The 18374-nt window shown below is 40.6% G+C and overlaps 1 protein-coding gene across 1 annotated transcript in view; it reads left to right on the top strand.

Annotated features, from left to right (window-relative positions):
- LOC143925685 (dynein axonemal heavy chain 11-like) overlaps positions 1–18374 on the top strand; it is a 701866-nt gene that overhangs the window by 668475 nt on the left and 15017 nt on the right. Inside the window, exon 68 of the mRNA XM_077450147.1 lies at positions 10088–10200. Coding sequence (XP_077306273.1) covers positions 10088–10200 — 113 coding nt within the window. The remainder of the gene's footprint in view (positions 1–10087; positions 10201–18374) is intronic.

Raw genomic sequence — 18374 nt, 5'->3', positions numbered from 1 at the left:
AATTTAGGGGTACACTAGTGAGACTAGGTAATAAATGGCGGGTGCCCTGAAACTATAAAAAAATAACTAACCAACCAGCGTCACTTGTAACAGTTATATGGTGATCACTGGTGAAAGGGTTAACTAGGGGGCAATCAGGGGGCTTTATGTGGTAGTATATGGGGGTCCCTGGCGCTATAAAAAGCTGCGGCGAACCTAAATACCTACCTGCCTAACTAGCGTCACCTGTGACACTAATACAGCGATCAGAAAAACGATCGCTTATTAGGCTGGGTTCACACTGGAGCGATGCAGGAACGCCACAAATCCGCGGCGGGTTCCCGCATCGCATGCCTCCCGGCGGCAGTTCACACTGCCCTATGCGAACTGCTGGGAGTGTCAGTGAAATGTTAATGACACCCCCAGATCAGTTCGCATATCGCAGTGCGATCTGCAAACTCGGATCGCATGGTGTGAACACCCATGCGATCCGATTCTGCTGCGGACCAAAAAAAGGGTCCCGTGCGAGTTTGCGGCGGGTGCGGCGGGTGCGACACGAATTCAGCCATACTATCTGTATGGCTGAACTCGAATCGCACAGAGATCGGATGTGATTTGCACTGCAGTGCGGTGCGAATCACATCCGTTCTCATAAACCGCTGCAATGTGAACCCAGCCTTAGTGACACTGGCGACGGGGGGTGATCACGGGGTTAAACCTTTATTGGGGGGGTTAGGGGGGTACCTTAGAACTAAAGGGGGCTAACCCTAACTGCCCTAACAGTTATTACAGTCACAAATGACACCCGTCGGGTGATCAGGGGGTTAAACCTTTATTAGGTAATAAATGGCGGGTGCCCTGAAACTATAAAAAAATAACTAACCAACCAGCGTCACCTGTAACAGTTATATGGTGATCACTGGTGAAAGGGTTAACTAGGGGGCAATCAGGGGGCTTTATGCGGTAGTATATGGGGGTCCCTGGCGCTATAAAAAGCTGCGGCGAACCTAAATACCTACCTGCCTAACTAGCGTCACCAGTCACACTAATACAGCGATCAGAAAAACGATCGCTTATTAGGCTGGTTTCACACTGGAGCGATGCAGGAACGCCACAAATCCGCGGCGGGTTCCCGCATCGCATGCCTCCCGGCGGCAGTTCACACTGCCCTATGCGAACTGCTGGGAGAGTCAGTGAAATGTTAATGACACCCCCAGATCAGTTCGCATATCGCAGTGCGATCTGCAAACTTGGATCGCATGGTGTGAACACCCATGCGATCCGATTCTGCTGCGGACCAAAAAAAGGGTCCCGTGCGAATTTGCGGCGGGTGCGGCGCGAATTCAGCCATACTATCTGTATGGCTGAACTCGAATCGCACAGAGATCAGATGTGATTTGCACTGCAGTGCGGTGCGAATCACATCCGTTCTCATAAAGCGCTGCAATCTGAACCCAGCCTTAGTGACACTGGCGACGGGGGGTGATCACGGGGTTAAACCTTTATTGGGGGGGTTAGGGGGGTACATTAGAACTAAAGGGGGCTAACCCTAACTGCCCTAACAGTTATTACAGCCACAAATGACACCAATGCAAAAAATAAAAATAAAAAAAAAATGCAATTGGTGTCACTGTGACTGGGGGGGCAGGGGTAATTGGGGGGGTGATCGGGGGGTGAAGGGGGGGTGTGAGTGTGCCTGGCATGTTCTACTGTGTAGTGTCGTGTTGGTGCAACTCACCGATCCTCTCTCCTCGGTGCCGGAACGAAAAATACCGACACGGTGGAGAGATTACATCACTTCCTCTCCTGTGTTTACATTACAGGAGAGGAAGTGATGTCACGGAGCATTTCCATTCGTCGGGAGCGATCGCGAGGGGGTGGCCATGAATGAATGGCCGCCCCCTCATCCCGGATCGCTCCCGAACGAATACCGACCGCCACAGGCACCGGGGGGGGGGGCCCGATCGGGCCCCCCACCCGCGGGAAGGCAGGGACGTACAGGTACGCCCATATGCCTGCCCGTGCCATTCTGTCGACGTACATCGTCGTGCGGCGGTCGGCAAGTGGTTAAGTTTAATGCTTTATTTTGTGGGTGTGAACAATCACTTCTTTTCCTTTCTGGTTTAGAGTTCCTCAGTGCCAGCAAAATTAGCACCTAGATGCATCACAGGAAAACACATTGCATGCAAAATTAAGGTACCCCTATAATTTAGAAAAATTGCAGAATTGCCAAATCAAATCAATTGCACTGTCCTAGTGTAGGTTTGAAATTGACTGGTTACTATGGTTAACGCTATTTTCTGTTTATCATTAATCAGGTGTAACTGTTTGCTTGCTACTTGTGAAAAGTCACAAGGTGCAGGTGAGGAAGCGGCACCACAAAGCACTGCAGATCTGCAGGATCTTATCACTTTCAGGGTAGACTTTGTACTTCAGCTGCCTAATCTGTGGAACAATGAAGCCCTTGTCAAAGCAATACTTTTAAGTTTATGTGAAGAATCTATAGGGAGTTATGTTTTTACAAGATACACTGGGTTCCAAATCTCCAGCAAGTCTGCTTTATGAGATGTGTTTGTGTGATTTATGTATTTGCCCAGTGCTACAGATATGAAAGGTTAACCACTTAAGCCAAAGACCAGAGCACTTTTTGCGATTCGGCACTGTGTCGCTTTAACTGACAATTGCGCGGCCGTGCAACGTGGCTCCAAAACAAAATTGATGTCCTTTTTTATCCCCGAAAAAGGGCTTTCTTTGGTGGTATTTGATCAACTCTACGGTTTTTATTTTTTGTGCTATAAATAAAAAAATAGCGACAATTTTGAAAAAAACGCATTATTTTTTGCTATAATAAATATCCCGAAAAAATATATAAAAAAACATTTTTTTTCCTCAGTTTAGGCTGATATGTATTCTTCTACATATTTTTGTTTAAAAAAATCGCACTAAACGTTTATTGAAGTTATAGCATCTACAAAATAGGGGTTAGTTTTATGGCATTTTTATTATTATTATTTTTTTTTACTAGTAATGGCAGCGATCAGCAATTTTTATCGGGACTGCGACATTATGGCGGACACATCAGACACTTTTGGTGCGATTTTGAGACCATTCACATTTATACAGCGATCAGTGCAATTAAAAATGCATTGGTTAGTGTGTAAATGTGAATGGCAGTGAAGGGGTTAACCACTAGGTGGCTCTAGTAGGGGTTAAGCGTGCCTTATGGAGTGATTCTAACTGGGGGGGGGGGGGCGGTGTGTGACACGACACTGATCACCGCTCCCGATCACAGGGAGCTGTGATCAGTGTCAGTGTCACTAGGCAGGACAGGGAAATGCTTGTTTACATTAGCATTTCCCGTTCTTCCTACCCGTGAGAGGATCGCAGGTATCCCGAGTCCGCGGGATCCACGCTCATGCTCACTGAGCTCCTGGCGCACAAGCCACCTCTTAAAGGGCAACATACAGGTACGTTATCTGCCTGTACGTGCCATTCTGCCGCAGTATATCTGCGTGAGGCAGTCGGGATGCAGTTAAAGAGTATATAAACCCAACATTTCATATTACTGATGTGTGACTGCTGTATTATATACCTGTATTAAAAATTATCCTGTCTACTTTGTATTGCTTCCTTTGTGTAAAATCCCTGGTGTTCCTATAAGTCCCTCTGCTGAGAACTCAGTCTGCCCCTTCCAATGATCAGACTTGCCCTTATACACCACCCCCCCCCCCCCCCCCATGGCCTTTCATGGGAAAGTTCAGTGTACTGCTGTACCTCCTCCCCCAGCTCTTATGCAGCTGAAAAGAGAAGGAATGTGATCACTTATAAAAAAGGGGAAAAGGGTGTTTATAGTGTTTTTTTTATAGCTATATGTTTTGCCTTTAATTTGTAATATAAGGTAATGGGTTGTTTTACAAGATGAGGGTTTACTTTAACAGGCTACAAATAAAAAATAGTGCATGAATCCTGCATCGTATTGTTTCCCAGACTGTAAAACACAGTAAAGAAAGCAGCTCAGGTTAAAAATAATTGCATTTTCCAATATAGAGCAGAATATAAAAATATATTAACTGTTTTACACACAGTTTCAAAAGACTCAAAACCCCAGAAAAAGCCCCAGGTTAAGATGGTTTTACCCTTCTTTACTACAAATAGTTCCAATACCACCTCACATAACCATACCTCCAAGCCTATAAATTCCCATCTGATACAATGAGAGGCCTCATTACTAGACGTGTGCAGTTCGTTTTGTTTTTTTCTTTATTAGTAAATTCAGATGTATCCAAATTCATGAATTACAATAGTAAGGAATTTAAATGAATCCGAAATAACGAAAAAAACTATTTGGACTAAATTCAAATTCAGTTTTTAAATCCATTTCTAATTCCTTTTCTAATTCAAACAGAATAGTAAAACAGAACAGAATACAAAATAATAGAGTAGAAAATAAAGGAATAGAGTAAAACAGAACAAAATAGAATAGAATAAACTATAAAATAAAATAATAGAATAAAAAATAGAACAGCATAGAATAAAATAGACTATAACCATCGTCTGAAAATTGAATTTCAAATAGAATAAATTTGAATTTGAATACAATAGAAAATAATAAAATACAAAATAGAATAGAATAGAAAAGAAAAGAATATAATAAAAAATAATAGAATAAAATAGACTATAACCATATTCTCAAATTCAAATTTAAAATAGAATAAATTTAAATTAGAATAGAATAGAATAGATCATAAAAGAATAAAATAGATTATAAAAGAATAGAATAGAATAGAATGAATATAAACACTTCCCAAAAATCAAATAGAATTAATTAGAATTTTAATAGAATAGAAAATAATAGAATAGAATAGCAAATAACAGAATAGAATAGACTAGAATATCAAAAAAAAGAATAGAAAAAACAATAGAATAGAATTGAAAAAATATAACCATCTTCTGAAATTAAAATTTTTTATAAAATTAATTTGAATTTGAATAGAAAAGAATAGAATAGAAAATAATAGAATAGAAAAGAATAGAATCGAAAGTACATAATATAACTGTTTACCAAAATTCCAATTTCGATTAGAATAGATTTGAATTCAAATAGAATAGAAAATTTCTAGAATATTCTCCAACATTCTAGAACCAGGGAGAGGCACTAGAGAGCAGCCTGGAAGAGTCATCCAGTCCTAACCTCTAAAAACCCTGACCCAGATTCCATGGCTCAGGTTTAGCCCCGGGCCAGACTATAGTTTACCTGCATTAACGCTGGGTGCTACAAACGCAATAGAAAACCTCCATATACACGATCCTCCACAGTTGATCCGGAGGAAGAAAACCAAAAACAAATAAATATGATCTATTTTGCTCCATTGGGGGAAAAAATTCTTACTTAAAAAAGTTTCAAAAATCCAATAGATTTCGTTCCACTTCACAATTGTGTCCCACTTGTTGGTGATTCTTCACAAAAAATAAAAATTTTATATCTTTATGTTTGAAGCCTGAAATGTGGCAAAAGGTTGAATAGTTCCAGGGGGCCGAATACTTTCGCAAGGCACTGTATGCCCAACTCCTTATCTGTCATTTGTATTAATGTCACTGTATGGCCATTAATGCTGGTTTTTGTATGTTTTTTTTTATCATGCACAGGTTCTGCGTTTGTATGAGAAAGAAATTGAAAAGCCTAATAAAAACTGATTTAAAAAAAATCTTGCAAAGATCATGCAGAGAGAGCATTGTGGTTTTCATAACAAAACTGGAGTTAAGCTTTAAGCTAGCGACACACGAGTAAGGTTTGCCTTAGATTTGATCCGTTAGATGGGTAAAATCAACCAATAACTATATAGTGCCAGTTCCTGATCTGGTCGGATATTCTAGACACAAAGCATAAACCGTTGTAATATCAAGCCGTGATCTTCTCTACACTCTGACTTGTGACTCCCAGCGATGTCTACATTTCTTGGAATTATTGAAGAGCCTTTCTTAGAATATGCAACACTGTGACATTTCCATTCCATTAACAAGCACTCTCTCTTTGACACAGCTTCAGAGTTCACTGGCATGCAATATGTAATGAAGCATTGATTTTCAGAGATGATATGCTGTTTTCATTTGTAAGAAAAAGGCTCCTAACTACTCTTAACATAATAAATCTTCATTATTCAGATTTTTTATTTATCTATGGGAGGCTTGGTAATTGCCTTCACTTAGAAGAGATGCCAGGCCTTAATACAAATTGAACAATGGCAAAACTTGGGCATATCTCATGTCCATTGTGCTTTTTATGAAGCAATAAAACTCTGCCCATCAAGTGATTGGCATTTATTGTTGTACTTTTGTGCACTGGTGGAGAGTCTAATATGAAGGTCTATTAGTATAAATAGGAATCCAATTTATTTAGAATTCACATAAACATACACATTACTTTACTACTTTCACCTAACAGTAATCGAGCCTCGGACAGCCAATCATAATATGTAGGTTCGAAACTGATGCTCAGGGTTCTAATGATCTGAGAATTCTAGTGGTGAAAGTTCCTTACTTGACAACCTGGTTCAGCCCCTAGACTAGTGGTTCTCAACTCCTGTCCTTAGGACCCACTAACAGGCCAGGTTTTTAGGTATTACCTTGGGGAGATGCAGACTAGAATATTGCAATAACTGAGCAGCAAATTATATCACCTGTGATGTATTTCAGTTATCTTGCAAACCTGGCCTGTTAGTGGGTCCTGAGGACAAGAGTTGAGAACCACTGCCCTAGACTATAGAATCTAAAGATAGCTGTAGATTATTCTTTTTTTATATTTTTATTAGTCAACCACCTCATAAAAAAAAAAAAATTGATTCTCCCATCCAATCATTCGAAGTGGATGAAGGAAACCTCCCCACTGCACCATTTTATTCTGACAGCGGGATTCCTTTGTTGCATGTTCTGATAGAACACAAATTTTCCAACTACCCCAATGGAAAGAAGTTGATCACTAGGTCAGCTCCTTATATACTACAGCCTGTGCCACTATTCACTGTATTCTTTTACAGAAAAATTAAGCTGGAGGATAGCAGACTTTCAGTCTTTTTTTTCAATTTTTCATCTATTAAATCTTCTGCCCTTGTTGTTTTAACTTTGAATAGTAAAACATTTTTGTTTCTGCCAGTAAATACCTTATACAGCCCACATCCTGCTTCTTGTCTGGTAAAAAGCCAGGACTTATGACAGCATGCACAGATCTCTCTCTCACTCTTGTGAGAGTTTGCCAGGAAGAGAGGGGGGATTAGTCATAAGAGGACCAATGAGAGCCGCAGTGCTGGAGGCATGCCTCTGTGTGTCTGTGTAAATCCAGGAAGTGAAAAGGCAGCAGCTTCAGCTGCCCACAGTTAAAATGGTTGCAGCCAAACTTAGTGGAGGGAGATTTCTGCCGCATATTTGGTAAGTACAGACTCACAGTTTATATAAAATAATATGCAAAGTGGTTGGAGGGAAGCTTCAGAATGGCAAAGATGTTTTTTATATCAAATTATGTGAGCAGACTGCAGTTCCTTTTTAATTCTGTTAAAATATACTTAAATAACTGTTTTGGGTGAACTGATCCTAAGGGCCAGTTCGCCCAGTATGCCCAGTACGCCCTGTGTACCATGCAATCTGGTGCAGGCAAACACACTGCATTTGCAACCTGCATTTGGGGTGTTGCCAGAATCACATTGACACCCACAGCAGATTGTTTTGAATGCGGTGCAGTAAACATGCAGTGGGTTTTCCTGTACCGTGTTCTGGTATGAATGAGCCCTAAATGGTTTCATGCACACAAAATCTGCCCTTTCCTTGTCATGGTAAAAAGTTCTGGTGATTAATCAAAGCCAGTCCAAAGGTATTTTTAAACAATGTATGGGTGACAAATGCAATTCAGATTTTATTCTGACTGTATTTTTCAATACAAATTTTTTGGGGGGAACTTACATTTACATAAGTGCACAGTGATGACACATACAGAAGTACATCTGGACCTTTGCCTACTTTATAAATGCACCTTGTGCTGAAAACTAAATGGGATTTATGTTTCAACTCTCATAACTGCACATAGGGCCCAAGCATAAGAGGGTCCTGTTCTGCTAAGTGTATAATCAAATCTATGTCCCAGACCAGTGTTGTTTGGCTATACTTTGGTCCCAAGGCTGTGTGGGGCCTGTGCAATGACCTTTACAACTGCACCTGAGTTCACAAGACTGGAACTGTGACCATTTAAAGTGGTGGTAAACCCACTTAAAACTTGTATTTACAGGTAAGCTTACAATAAGCCTTACCTGTGGTTACTGTAAATATCCCTGAAACGTGCGCCATTTAGGAGCTATTCACATTGGCTCTGGCCGATGACATCACTGTTTATGCACAGTGTGCCCTGAGTGCAGAGAGTGCCATACCATGATTGTGATTCCTGTGTGCGTGTGCAGGGGTTATGTCATTGCGGCCAGTCATTTAAACAGCCCCAGGGTGCCAACCCAGAAGGAAAACTAGGTGAAGATGGAAGTTCTGGCAGTCGGTGACAGCTTAGAGTGCATTGTTTAAAATATAAGAATGCAATAATGTGCTAGTATGTGGTGCACGTGGGCCCAAACTGGATGGATACTGAGCCAATGCTAGATGGGGATCCATACTGTTACTTATTTACCTTACAATATTGGCATAACGTGGAGACCACATTATAGCTGATATAGAAGCCTAACAAGATACAGATAGAAAGCAGCACTTTTGTGTAGGTTGGAATTGAAGCTTAAAGTCGCTCTAAACTAAAATTCTATTCAAGTATGTATTCTTAACTCAAAAAGTACCTTCTTTTGTGCTTAGCATCCTTCAAATCTCCAAATTCCTTTTTTGCTGCTATTATCTGTCTTCCTATCGGAGGGTGGCTTTGCTTATTCTTTATAGGAACTTAGCCAACTGCTCTTCCTCACTTCCAAGATGGTCTAAGGACTATGGTTGCCTATATAGGATTTGTGTTGTGCACAAAGCAGTACACATGACTGCAACTAACGTGAACTACTTGTTCCAAACAAAGGAAGTGAGGAGGGTGTGGGAGCTCAAGGAGAACATTACAAGAAAACACAGTAAGAAAAGATTTCTGAAAAACAGATTACAGGGCTATTAATTACTGGATGTAAATGGATTATTTTTGGAGAATAGGGATATTGTTTACCTTCACTGGTTTTAATTTGGTTGGGAGAAATGCACAATTGCTAAGTAGTTAGCATTTCTACCTAGCAGCACTAGGATAGTCAGTTCAAATCCCAAACATGGCACTACCTGCGTGGAGTTTTCATGTTCTCTCTGTGCCTGCGTGGGTTTCCTCCCACACTCTAAAGACTTGCTGGTAGGTTAATTGTCTCCCGTCTAAATTGTCCCTAGTATGTATGAATGTGAGCTAGGGAATTTTTGATTGTAAGCTCCTTGACAGCAGGAATTGATGTGAATGTATAATATATGCACTATATTATCAAAAGTATTGGGGTGCCTGCCTGTACACTCACAATGAACTTTAATGGCATCCCAGTCTTAGTCCATAGGGTTCAATATTGAGTCGTCCCCCCCCCCACCTTTGCATCTATAACAGCTTCAACTCTTCTGGGAAGGCTGTCCGCAAGGTTTAGGAGTGTGTCTTTGGAAATGTTTGACCATTTTTCCAGAAGCCCATTTGTGAGGTCAGGCATTGATGTTAGAGGAGAAGGCTTAGCTTGCAGTCCCCGCTGTAATTCAGCCCAAAGGTGTCCCAAAACTTTTGACAATATAGTGTATGTATAAAGTACTGCATAAACTGACAATGCTATATAAGTACCATAAATAAAATATTCAGTAGTTTTCAAACACATGCACAGTTATGTCATTTCCACTACTGAGTGCTGCCCTGTGTTTGCGTTCTGTAAATACTGAAAACTAACCCTGGATAATTGTAAACTTCTGAAACAGTAGGTTATAGCAAGAAAGCAAAATGCTATATATAGTGTATATATATATATATATATATATATATATATATATATATATATATATATATATATCCTGAAGGTCTCCAGCTGTTGTGGAAATACATTCAACTGATTGTTTCCTTTCTCTCACTCTCTAGGTATAGCGATCTGCTTTTGCGTTGCCGGGAACTTGACTCCTGGACTCAAGATCTCTGTCTCCCAAGTGTTGTCTGGATATCAGGCTTCTTCAACCCCCAGTCCTTCCTCACAGGTAGGGAGCACATCACAACTCATTAGTAATTTACTGCTACAGTAATTTTTATAATTACTGCCAGGAGGCCTCATTAAATTTGATCTAATGAATAAATATTGTATTTTTCAACATGATTACTAGAACAGCTTAAACTGTGCGCCATAAACAATTATTTCCCTACACGTTTATCATACTTGAATGCAAGTTTGCCATTTTAGAATATATTTATCAAGTGATGGATACATATTTTATTGTACTCCAGGATATTAGATATGACAATTAAGGGGATGGAACAGAGCTGAACTTCTGTAATAATGAAATTTTACGCACAAGTGGTTTTGTTTTTAAGACAAATAAAATACTGAATTTAATTTTTAACAAAATCTACTTTAAAAGAAAAACTCCAAAAAAATGTAAAAATCGAATTCTTGTCCAAAATATAGCTTCGGTAAAAGTGTAAAAAAAAGCATATTGCTAGACAAATACAAAGATATTTTCAATATACAATATAGGGCCGGTTCACACTGCGACGCGAGGCAAGGCGACACGGCTCGCCTCGCCTCGCTCCCGCAAGTCGCCCCCATTCAGTGCTATGGAACCGTTCTGAGAGGAGCGACTCGAGTCGCTCCGACTCAGAAAAAAGGTTCCTGTACTACTTCGGGGCGACTTCGGGGGCGACTTGCATTGACTTCTATGCAGAAGTCCTCTGCAAGTCGCCGCTGAGGTCCGTGCAGGTCGCGGCGAGGCAAGTCGGAGACGCCTCGCCGCGCATCGCTGTGTGAACCGGCCCTTATTGTACTAAAAACAACACAGACATTACAGTTTATTGAGTTTCACTTGAGAGCTTTAAAATAAAATGTGACTGATAAATGGCAATGGATAAAGGGAAAGGTAAAAGGCTGGGTGAGGAGAATAGGAAGTTTTTCTTAAAGCTGAAGTTCAGTCAAATATAAAACATGCCCTCTCTAATCAACATCTTTATTCAATGCAAAACTGAAATAAACATTCTACTGGTGTAAGGTTCTGCGTGACCTACTCCTACTGCCAAGTTGCAGGTACTTTTGTAATTTTTTTCTATGTTTTTATTTTTTGAAGACTGTTAATGTTTTTATTATGCACCTCTTTCAAAACTCTCAATAAAACTACTGGTAGTTGAAGAACATGAATTACACTTTATGATAGTTTTATTATAGCTTGCTTACACCTGAGCGATTTTCTGCTTGAAGCTTGTAGCTCTAAAACGCTAAACAAGCCAGATCCCATTCATTTCATTAGTCATTGTTCACATCTGAGCATTCTGTTGCCTGAAGAAAATGCCTGAAGCAGATTACAAGCATTTTTGGCCTTATAGATTTCAATGAATATGCCTGACTTGAGTATTTTAAAAGCATTATCTGCTCAAATAGCAGAACTACATATCTAATTTCCTCTCCCTCTCCTCCCCCTAGTGCTTTCTATTGGGTAAAAAAAAAAATGCCTGAAGCTGTAAAATGCTTCTAATACACTTCTAAAACGCTTTGAAAAAGCTGCAAAAAAGCTTTTAAAAAGTGCCCGAAAAAAAACAGTAAATTGATACACTCAGCTGTGAATGGAATCTAAAGAAATGTTTACCTTTTTTTCTAAATTACAGCTTTCCTATGTACCAATATACCATTAATTTACTTTCTTTGCAGAAATAAAAATAAACTTTCTATTTTTCTCACATACCCCTTACCTCAGTGTCCAGCTGACTGTATAAAAAATACTTCTCCAATACATCTGGACAGACGTACATGACACAGGAAGGCGTACACCCTTCATCTGCCTTCCACCATTCCAGCAGATCAGTGAATATCGTTCTTACTAAATACACAGCCATAGATCATATATTTGGCAGAGTGTGCAGAAGCTGAGCAATCAGATAACAACTTATGTGGATAGAGCTGTAATACTGAAAACAAGAGAAGTATGTCCTAGGTTCTGTAAAGCTGACCATACACTATACAATCTGATTGTACAATCTCCTTTAGATCTACCATCAACTATGTAGTGCAAAGGCCTGCCCAACTGGATACAGAGTGATCGGATAGATGACGCGTTTACCAAAAATATTATATAGTTTTGGTAAACCTAAAGGAGATCTTACAGAGATAGAGATTGTACTGTATATGGCTACCTTTATACACCTAAAATTAACTAGTTGTGCTTTCGGTGCCATTAATTCTTAATGACACAAACACATTTTGCCATGTGAAAAACAGAGCGAGAAATGCAGCAAAACTCACAGTAAAAAACATGCAGGCCGCAATGAGCTAAAATGTCCCATGAACTACTATGTCACCTGTAGCGCAGTCCATTGAAATCAACAAGCTGCCCTATGCATGTCATGGGTAAAAACGAGCCAAAAAATGGGAGCTCCCACTATGCTCAGTGTGAATGGGGCCTGAAAGTGAAATTGGAGTATTTAAACAAAAACAGTGAGGCTCCATGCACAGAAAATTAGCACTTTGCCTTGAGTGATGAGCAAAAGTGCTCAAAAGAACCCCAAAAAAGCCACATGCAGAAATGTGAGGTCCAGCTATGCAGAAATGTGAACGGGGCTTGAAAGCTGACTGCCTCCATCCACTCTCTTCTATGTACTTGTATAAAGCTGCCCATACACTACACAATCTGATTGTACAATTTCCTTCAGATCTACCTTCAACTATGTAGTGCAGGGGCCTACCTGATTGAAAAACAAGACAAGCAGACTAAGGACATGGATTACTGGAACCATGTCCTGTGGTCTGATGAGATCAAGATAAACTTATTTGGTTCAGATGGTGTCAAGCGTGTGTGGCAGCCACCAGATGAGGAGTACAAAGACAAGTGTGTCTTGCCTACAGTCAAGCCTGGTGGTGGGAGTGTCATGGCCTTGGGGCTACATGAGTGCTGCCAGCACTGGGGAGGTACAGTTCATTGAGGGAAACATGAATGCCAACATGTACTTTGGAGACTGGGCCACAGGGCAGTATTCCAACATGATAATGACCCCAAACACACCTCCAAGACAACCAATGTCTTGCTAAAGAAGCTGAGTGTCAGCGGATGGCCGGAGAGGGAGGAGTCTGACATGGCGCGGATGAGCTGCATGCCGTGAGGATCCGAGACCTCTCGCCTCCCACCAGGATGATGGCTGAGAAGTCCTGTCCCTGCCTCTGACCTGCCCCTCCATACCTCTCGCTGTGACTCCCGAGTGTGTCCTTGCGGGCGCTGTGCCTGGGGCGGACCGGCGGTTCCTGGCGGCTCCTTGGGGATCCCGGGGGTTCTCGGCGAGGCAGGCTGTGGTGAAGCAGGCTGCTAGGAGGGGCTCCGAGTGGGCACTCCGGATGTCCGGACCCCCGGGGCTTGGAGCGGCATAGCGGGATCCCGGTGGCCAGTGGGCGGTCCTCGGCATTGGGGGAGCCTGGAGGTTGCAGAGGAACGTCGAGGGAGGAATGGAGAAAGCAGATTGCGAGGGGAGAGCGGGGTGGCCCCCCGGAGAGACTCTGAGACAGCGCCAGCAGGTGAAGTTACAGGCAGCAGGCTGAAAATATATGATGAAAGTGGACCTGACATTACTATGTGGCTGGAACAGATAAGTACAGTTTATATATTTGCTTGTATGCAATTGGACTGTCTGGGACTCTGAAAGTTTGAAGTTAAGGGGAAATAAAGAATCCAGAAAGAATCCAGAAAGGAGTGTATAAAAGACTGACAGGGAAAGAGGAAGAAGGGCAGGAAGGAGAAAAGAAAAGGGGAAAGAAAAAATAATATATAAGTCTGCCGAGAGACTATGGTGAAAACGGGTAAAACTGAATACGGTTCTGTTTTTATTTTGTTTTTTTATAAGCAAATACAGAAAAACTCTGTTGGTTTAGGTTCCTTCATTTGTATATGCTGCTCCCTTTTCCGTCATACAGTAAAAGTGTGTGAAAGACGTACACCAGTCTTACCATGAAGTAAGAAATAGGTAGATCAATACATACTCTATTCCTACACCTGAACTTGGACAAGTCGAGCTTTGCCTCCCCTTTCTTTTTTGAAAAATGAGAGGAAAGACGACAAGAGGCGGGGGAACGGCTGCGAAATCACTGTGCACTAGCCTAGGCCCGGGCCCTATGAGCAGATATTTATTGCAGGGAGAGGGAGAAAGACCACCAGGGGGAAAGGGAGGCAACACAAAATCAAGGAGAAGAAGGAAAAAAGGGGACAAAGTAAGATAACAGCAGATAGTAGTCCACCACCTGAAGTAAGAACAGAACATGACTTGGAAGAGTCTGAAGAAGGAGCTTGTGGTGGAGCTGAAGTGGAGGGGGGTTAGAAGGGGGAACTGAGGTGAATGTGTTCATATTTAGAAGAAAAATAGCTTTTCCTGTTATTGAAAAGATAGATAAAAGCCCCGCGCATCGCTGTGGGAGGGCCCTGCCTGGACTACCTATTCGGGGACATGCAGGGACTTAGATAGATATGGAGGATAGGGACAGCATTACAGTAGTGTCCTATAATGTAAGAGGCCTGAACCTGCCAAGGAAGAAAGAAATAATTTTACGAGAGTTGGAAAGCTATAAGGCCGAGTAGTATTCCTGCAAGAAACGTATATAACACAGGACTCAAATATTAAAATACATTCAAGAACCTTACCAACTTGGTTTTACGGGGATTCACCAGTTAGCAGGGCAAGAGGGGTGGCAATCGGGCTGCGAAAAGATATTCAGTTTGAAATCGAAAAAAGGTAGATCCGGAGGGAAGATTTATTTTTCTAGCAGGAAAAATAAATAATAATATGTTTACACTTGCCAATATATACTGTCCAAACAAAACCCAGAAGAAACACCTCGTAAAAATATTGAAATATCGAATTGAATTTAAACAAGGAAAATTAATACTGGCAGGAGACTTCAACTTCCCCATGGACTACAAAATTGATAGTAATAGATAGAGAAATTAGGCAGGCTAAGAAAAAAAAAAAAAAAATTCTTTGAGCACCAACTAGTAGATCCATGGCGTTTACAACATAAGAATAGAAAGGACTATACATTTTTTTCAGCAGTACATGGAGTGTATTCCCATCTGGATTACATCATAGTGGAGCATAGAACCCTGGAGGACATCCTAGAAACAAGTATTGGTATAATAACAATCTCAGACCATGCACCAGTAGTGTTAAAAATTAAATTACAAGGGGAATCGGTGGGAAGAGGCATCTGGAGAATGAATGAAGACCTGTTGGAAGATGAGGAAAACATTAAAACCATCAAAGAGGAGATAGAGAGGTATTTCCCTGAAAACAAAACTGTAGACTTAGCGAAAGCAACCATCTGGGAAGCCCATAAGTCGGTAATTAGAGGTAAACTGATCGCTATTGGAACAAGGAAAAAGCAGGAATGGAAAAAAGATATGGAGAAGATCATCAAAAAAAATGTATGAACTAGAGCAAAGTCATAAAAAACAAGCGAAAAAGGAAATATTTCGGGAACTGACCAAAGCACGGGAACAACTGAAAAAAGTACTGGAGGAAGAAGACAGCTGTAAAAACCACAGAGCGGCTCTAGAGAGATACAAGTGGGGAAATAAAATGGGAAAGCATTTAGCAAACTTAGTAAGAAAAAAGAGATCAACAAACTATATAGAAAAGATCAAAAATGAAAAGGGAGAAATAGTAAATAAAACATCAGAGATCGCAGCTGCATTTCAAAGTTATTACAGTGCATTATATTCAGTAAAAAAGGAAGAATCGGTTCAAGAAGCGGAAACCAGGAGAAAGAGGATCCAGATCTACTTCAAAGAAGCAAAATTACCCAGAATTCAAGCAGAGCAATTAACAAAATTGGAAAGAAGGATCACGGAAGAAGAGGTTAAACAGGCAATAAGTGATACTCCATTAGGAAAGAGTCCAGGACCATATGGTTTCACGATAAAATACTATAAAACATTCCAAGAGCTTCTGGTCCCCAGAATATGTGAATACTTAAACCATCTGGGAGAGAAAGAACAAACCAGAAAAGAATCACTACAGGCATATATTACAATATTACCTAAAGGAAAAGATAAAACTAAAAGTTATAGACCCATTGCCCTCTTAAATGCAGACATAAAAATATATGCAAAAATACTGGCCACTAGGTTAAAAAAATGAATACCAGAATGGATAAATCCCGACCAGGCCGGATTTGTCACGGCCAGAGAGGGAAGAGACAACAGTTTAAAAACAAACCTGATGTTAGGGAAAGGGCAGATGAATGGGACCCCAGCTCTACTCCTGTCAATAGATGCCGAAAAGGCATTTGACGGGGTAGACTGGGGATTCATGATGGATACATTATGACATCTGGGAATAAGACCAAAGTATATGCAGTGGAATGAGAATTTGTATACTGGTCCAACTGCCATGGGGAGGGTCAATGGGAGATTATCTGCTGGTTTCGAGATGCGCAATGGAACACGATAGGGTTGCCCTCTCTTGCCCCTCCTATATGTTCTAACAATGGAACTCTTTTTGGCGACCCTAAGAAACAACAGGGATATAGGACGAGTGAGGGTGGGCTAAAAGGAACATAAAATAGCGGCATACGCAGACGACGTGCTGATGTATGTGACAAATCCGAAGGAGACTTTGCCAAATATGCTGAAAGAAGTAATAAAATATGGGGAACTCTCTAATTTTAAAATAAATCCTGTTAAAACAGAAATATTAAATATAGGAGTAGAAGAAAGGGAAGTACAGGTCCTCCAAAAAGAACTCCTGTTTACTTGGGTTAAAGAAGAATTAAAATATCTAGGAATTAAAATCACCCCAACTGTTGATAAGCTGTACGCAGCAAATTATATCCCATTAATAAACAAGGTTAAGGCGGACTTGGCAAAAACATGTGGTCGTGCACTGTCATGGATAGGCAGAATAAACATGCTTAAAATGGTCATTCTACCAAAAGTGATGTACCTGTTCCAAATGATACCAATAGGGCTTCCACAGAGCTTTTTCAAAATAATAAAAAAATTGATGACAAAATGTATTTGGCAGAATAGAAAGCCAAGAATAAATTTTGCACTTCTCACTAGGAAAAGGGAACACGGTGGACTGGCAACCCCAGATATATACAGATATTATAAAGCAGTTGTATTAACAAGATTGATACAGTGGACAAATGAAAATAGTTCAAAAACATGGGTAGAGATGGAAAACACATTAAGTAGGAGCACACTACACAAAAATATATGGGTACCACAAAAGTATAGGATATTGGATCGGGGCACACATGTTATGACTGAAAATGTTTTTAAAATCTGGGACATACTGAATCGGAAAGAGAAGTGGGAATATAACTCGCCGTTAATGGTATTAATGGGAACAAACTTCTTCATACCAGGGGACAAGATATTCACAGCACGCAAAATAAAAAATCCACAATTAAAAGATGTCACAAGGAAGGGCAAGATGAAATCATGACAAGAAATAGAAAAAAGCACAGGATGGGAAATTAACGATTGGAATCAAATTCAACTAACACATTTCGTAAAAACACTTTCACAGCCAATTAGGGATGAAGGAGATAAGAGGCCCTTGGAAAGGCTCTGTTATATGCAACAGTCATTAAAGAAAGGAATATCAAAAGTATATGGAATCCTCTCGGAATTAGACGGACAATGAAGACCGGTCTTTATAGACCAATGGGAAAAGGAAATGGATTTAAAACTTGACAATGGTCAAGTAGATATGATGATCGGAGCAGTCCATGATAGTGCATGGGACATGAACACTATCGAAATGAACTACAAACTGTTGGATAGGTGGTACCCGACACCGGTAAGGAAAAATCACTACCAAACGGAGAGTTCCCCATTATGCTGGAGGAAATGTAATCAAAGGGCAACCATGATGCATATCTGTTGGGAGTGCCCAAAAATAAAGGAGTACTGGCAAGAAATACTGGGCATAATTAAAGAAGTTACGAATGAGAAAATAGAATATAATCCTCAGATATGTTTGTTCCTTAATGCTGCACTCCTAAATGCCGCAAAAGGGTTGAATCCCAAAAGGGTTGATCCCAAAGAACTGGTTAAATGGTGAAAAACCAGATATGTGAGATAGAATAGAATATTACCAAAAAATGGCACATCAGGAGAGCAGGGACAAAGGACGATTCCAGACCCACATAGGAATATGGGAAAGATTTAAATCCTCAGAAAAAATA

This window comes from Lithobates pipiens, unplaced genomic scaffold (assembly GCF_037356315.1).
Source record: "Lithobates pipiens isolate NorthernLeopardFrog02 unplaced genomic scaffold, aLitPip1_a1.2 Scaffold_22, whole genome shotgun sequence".
NCBI lineage: Eukaryota > Metazoa > Chordata > Amphibia > Anura > Ranidae > Lithobates > Lithobates pipiens.
The sequence above is the reverse complement of the archived record's forward strand: the minus strand, read 5'-3'. Positions and strand labels throughout refer to the sequence as shown.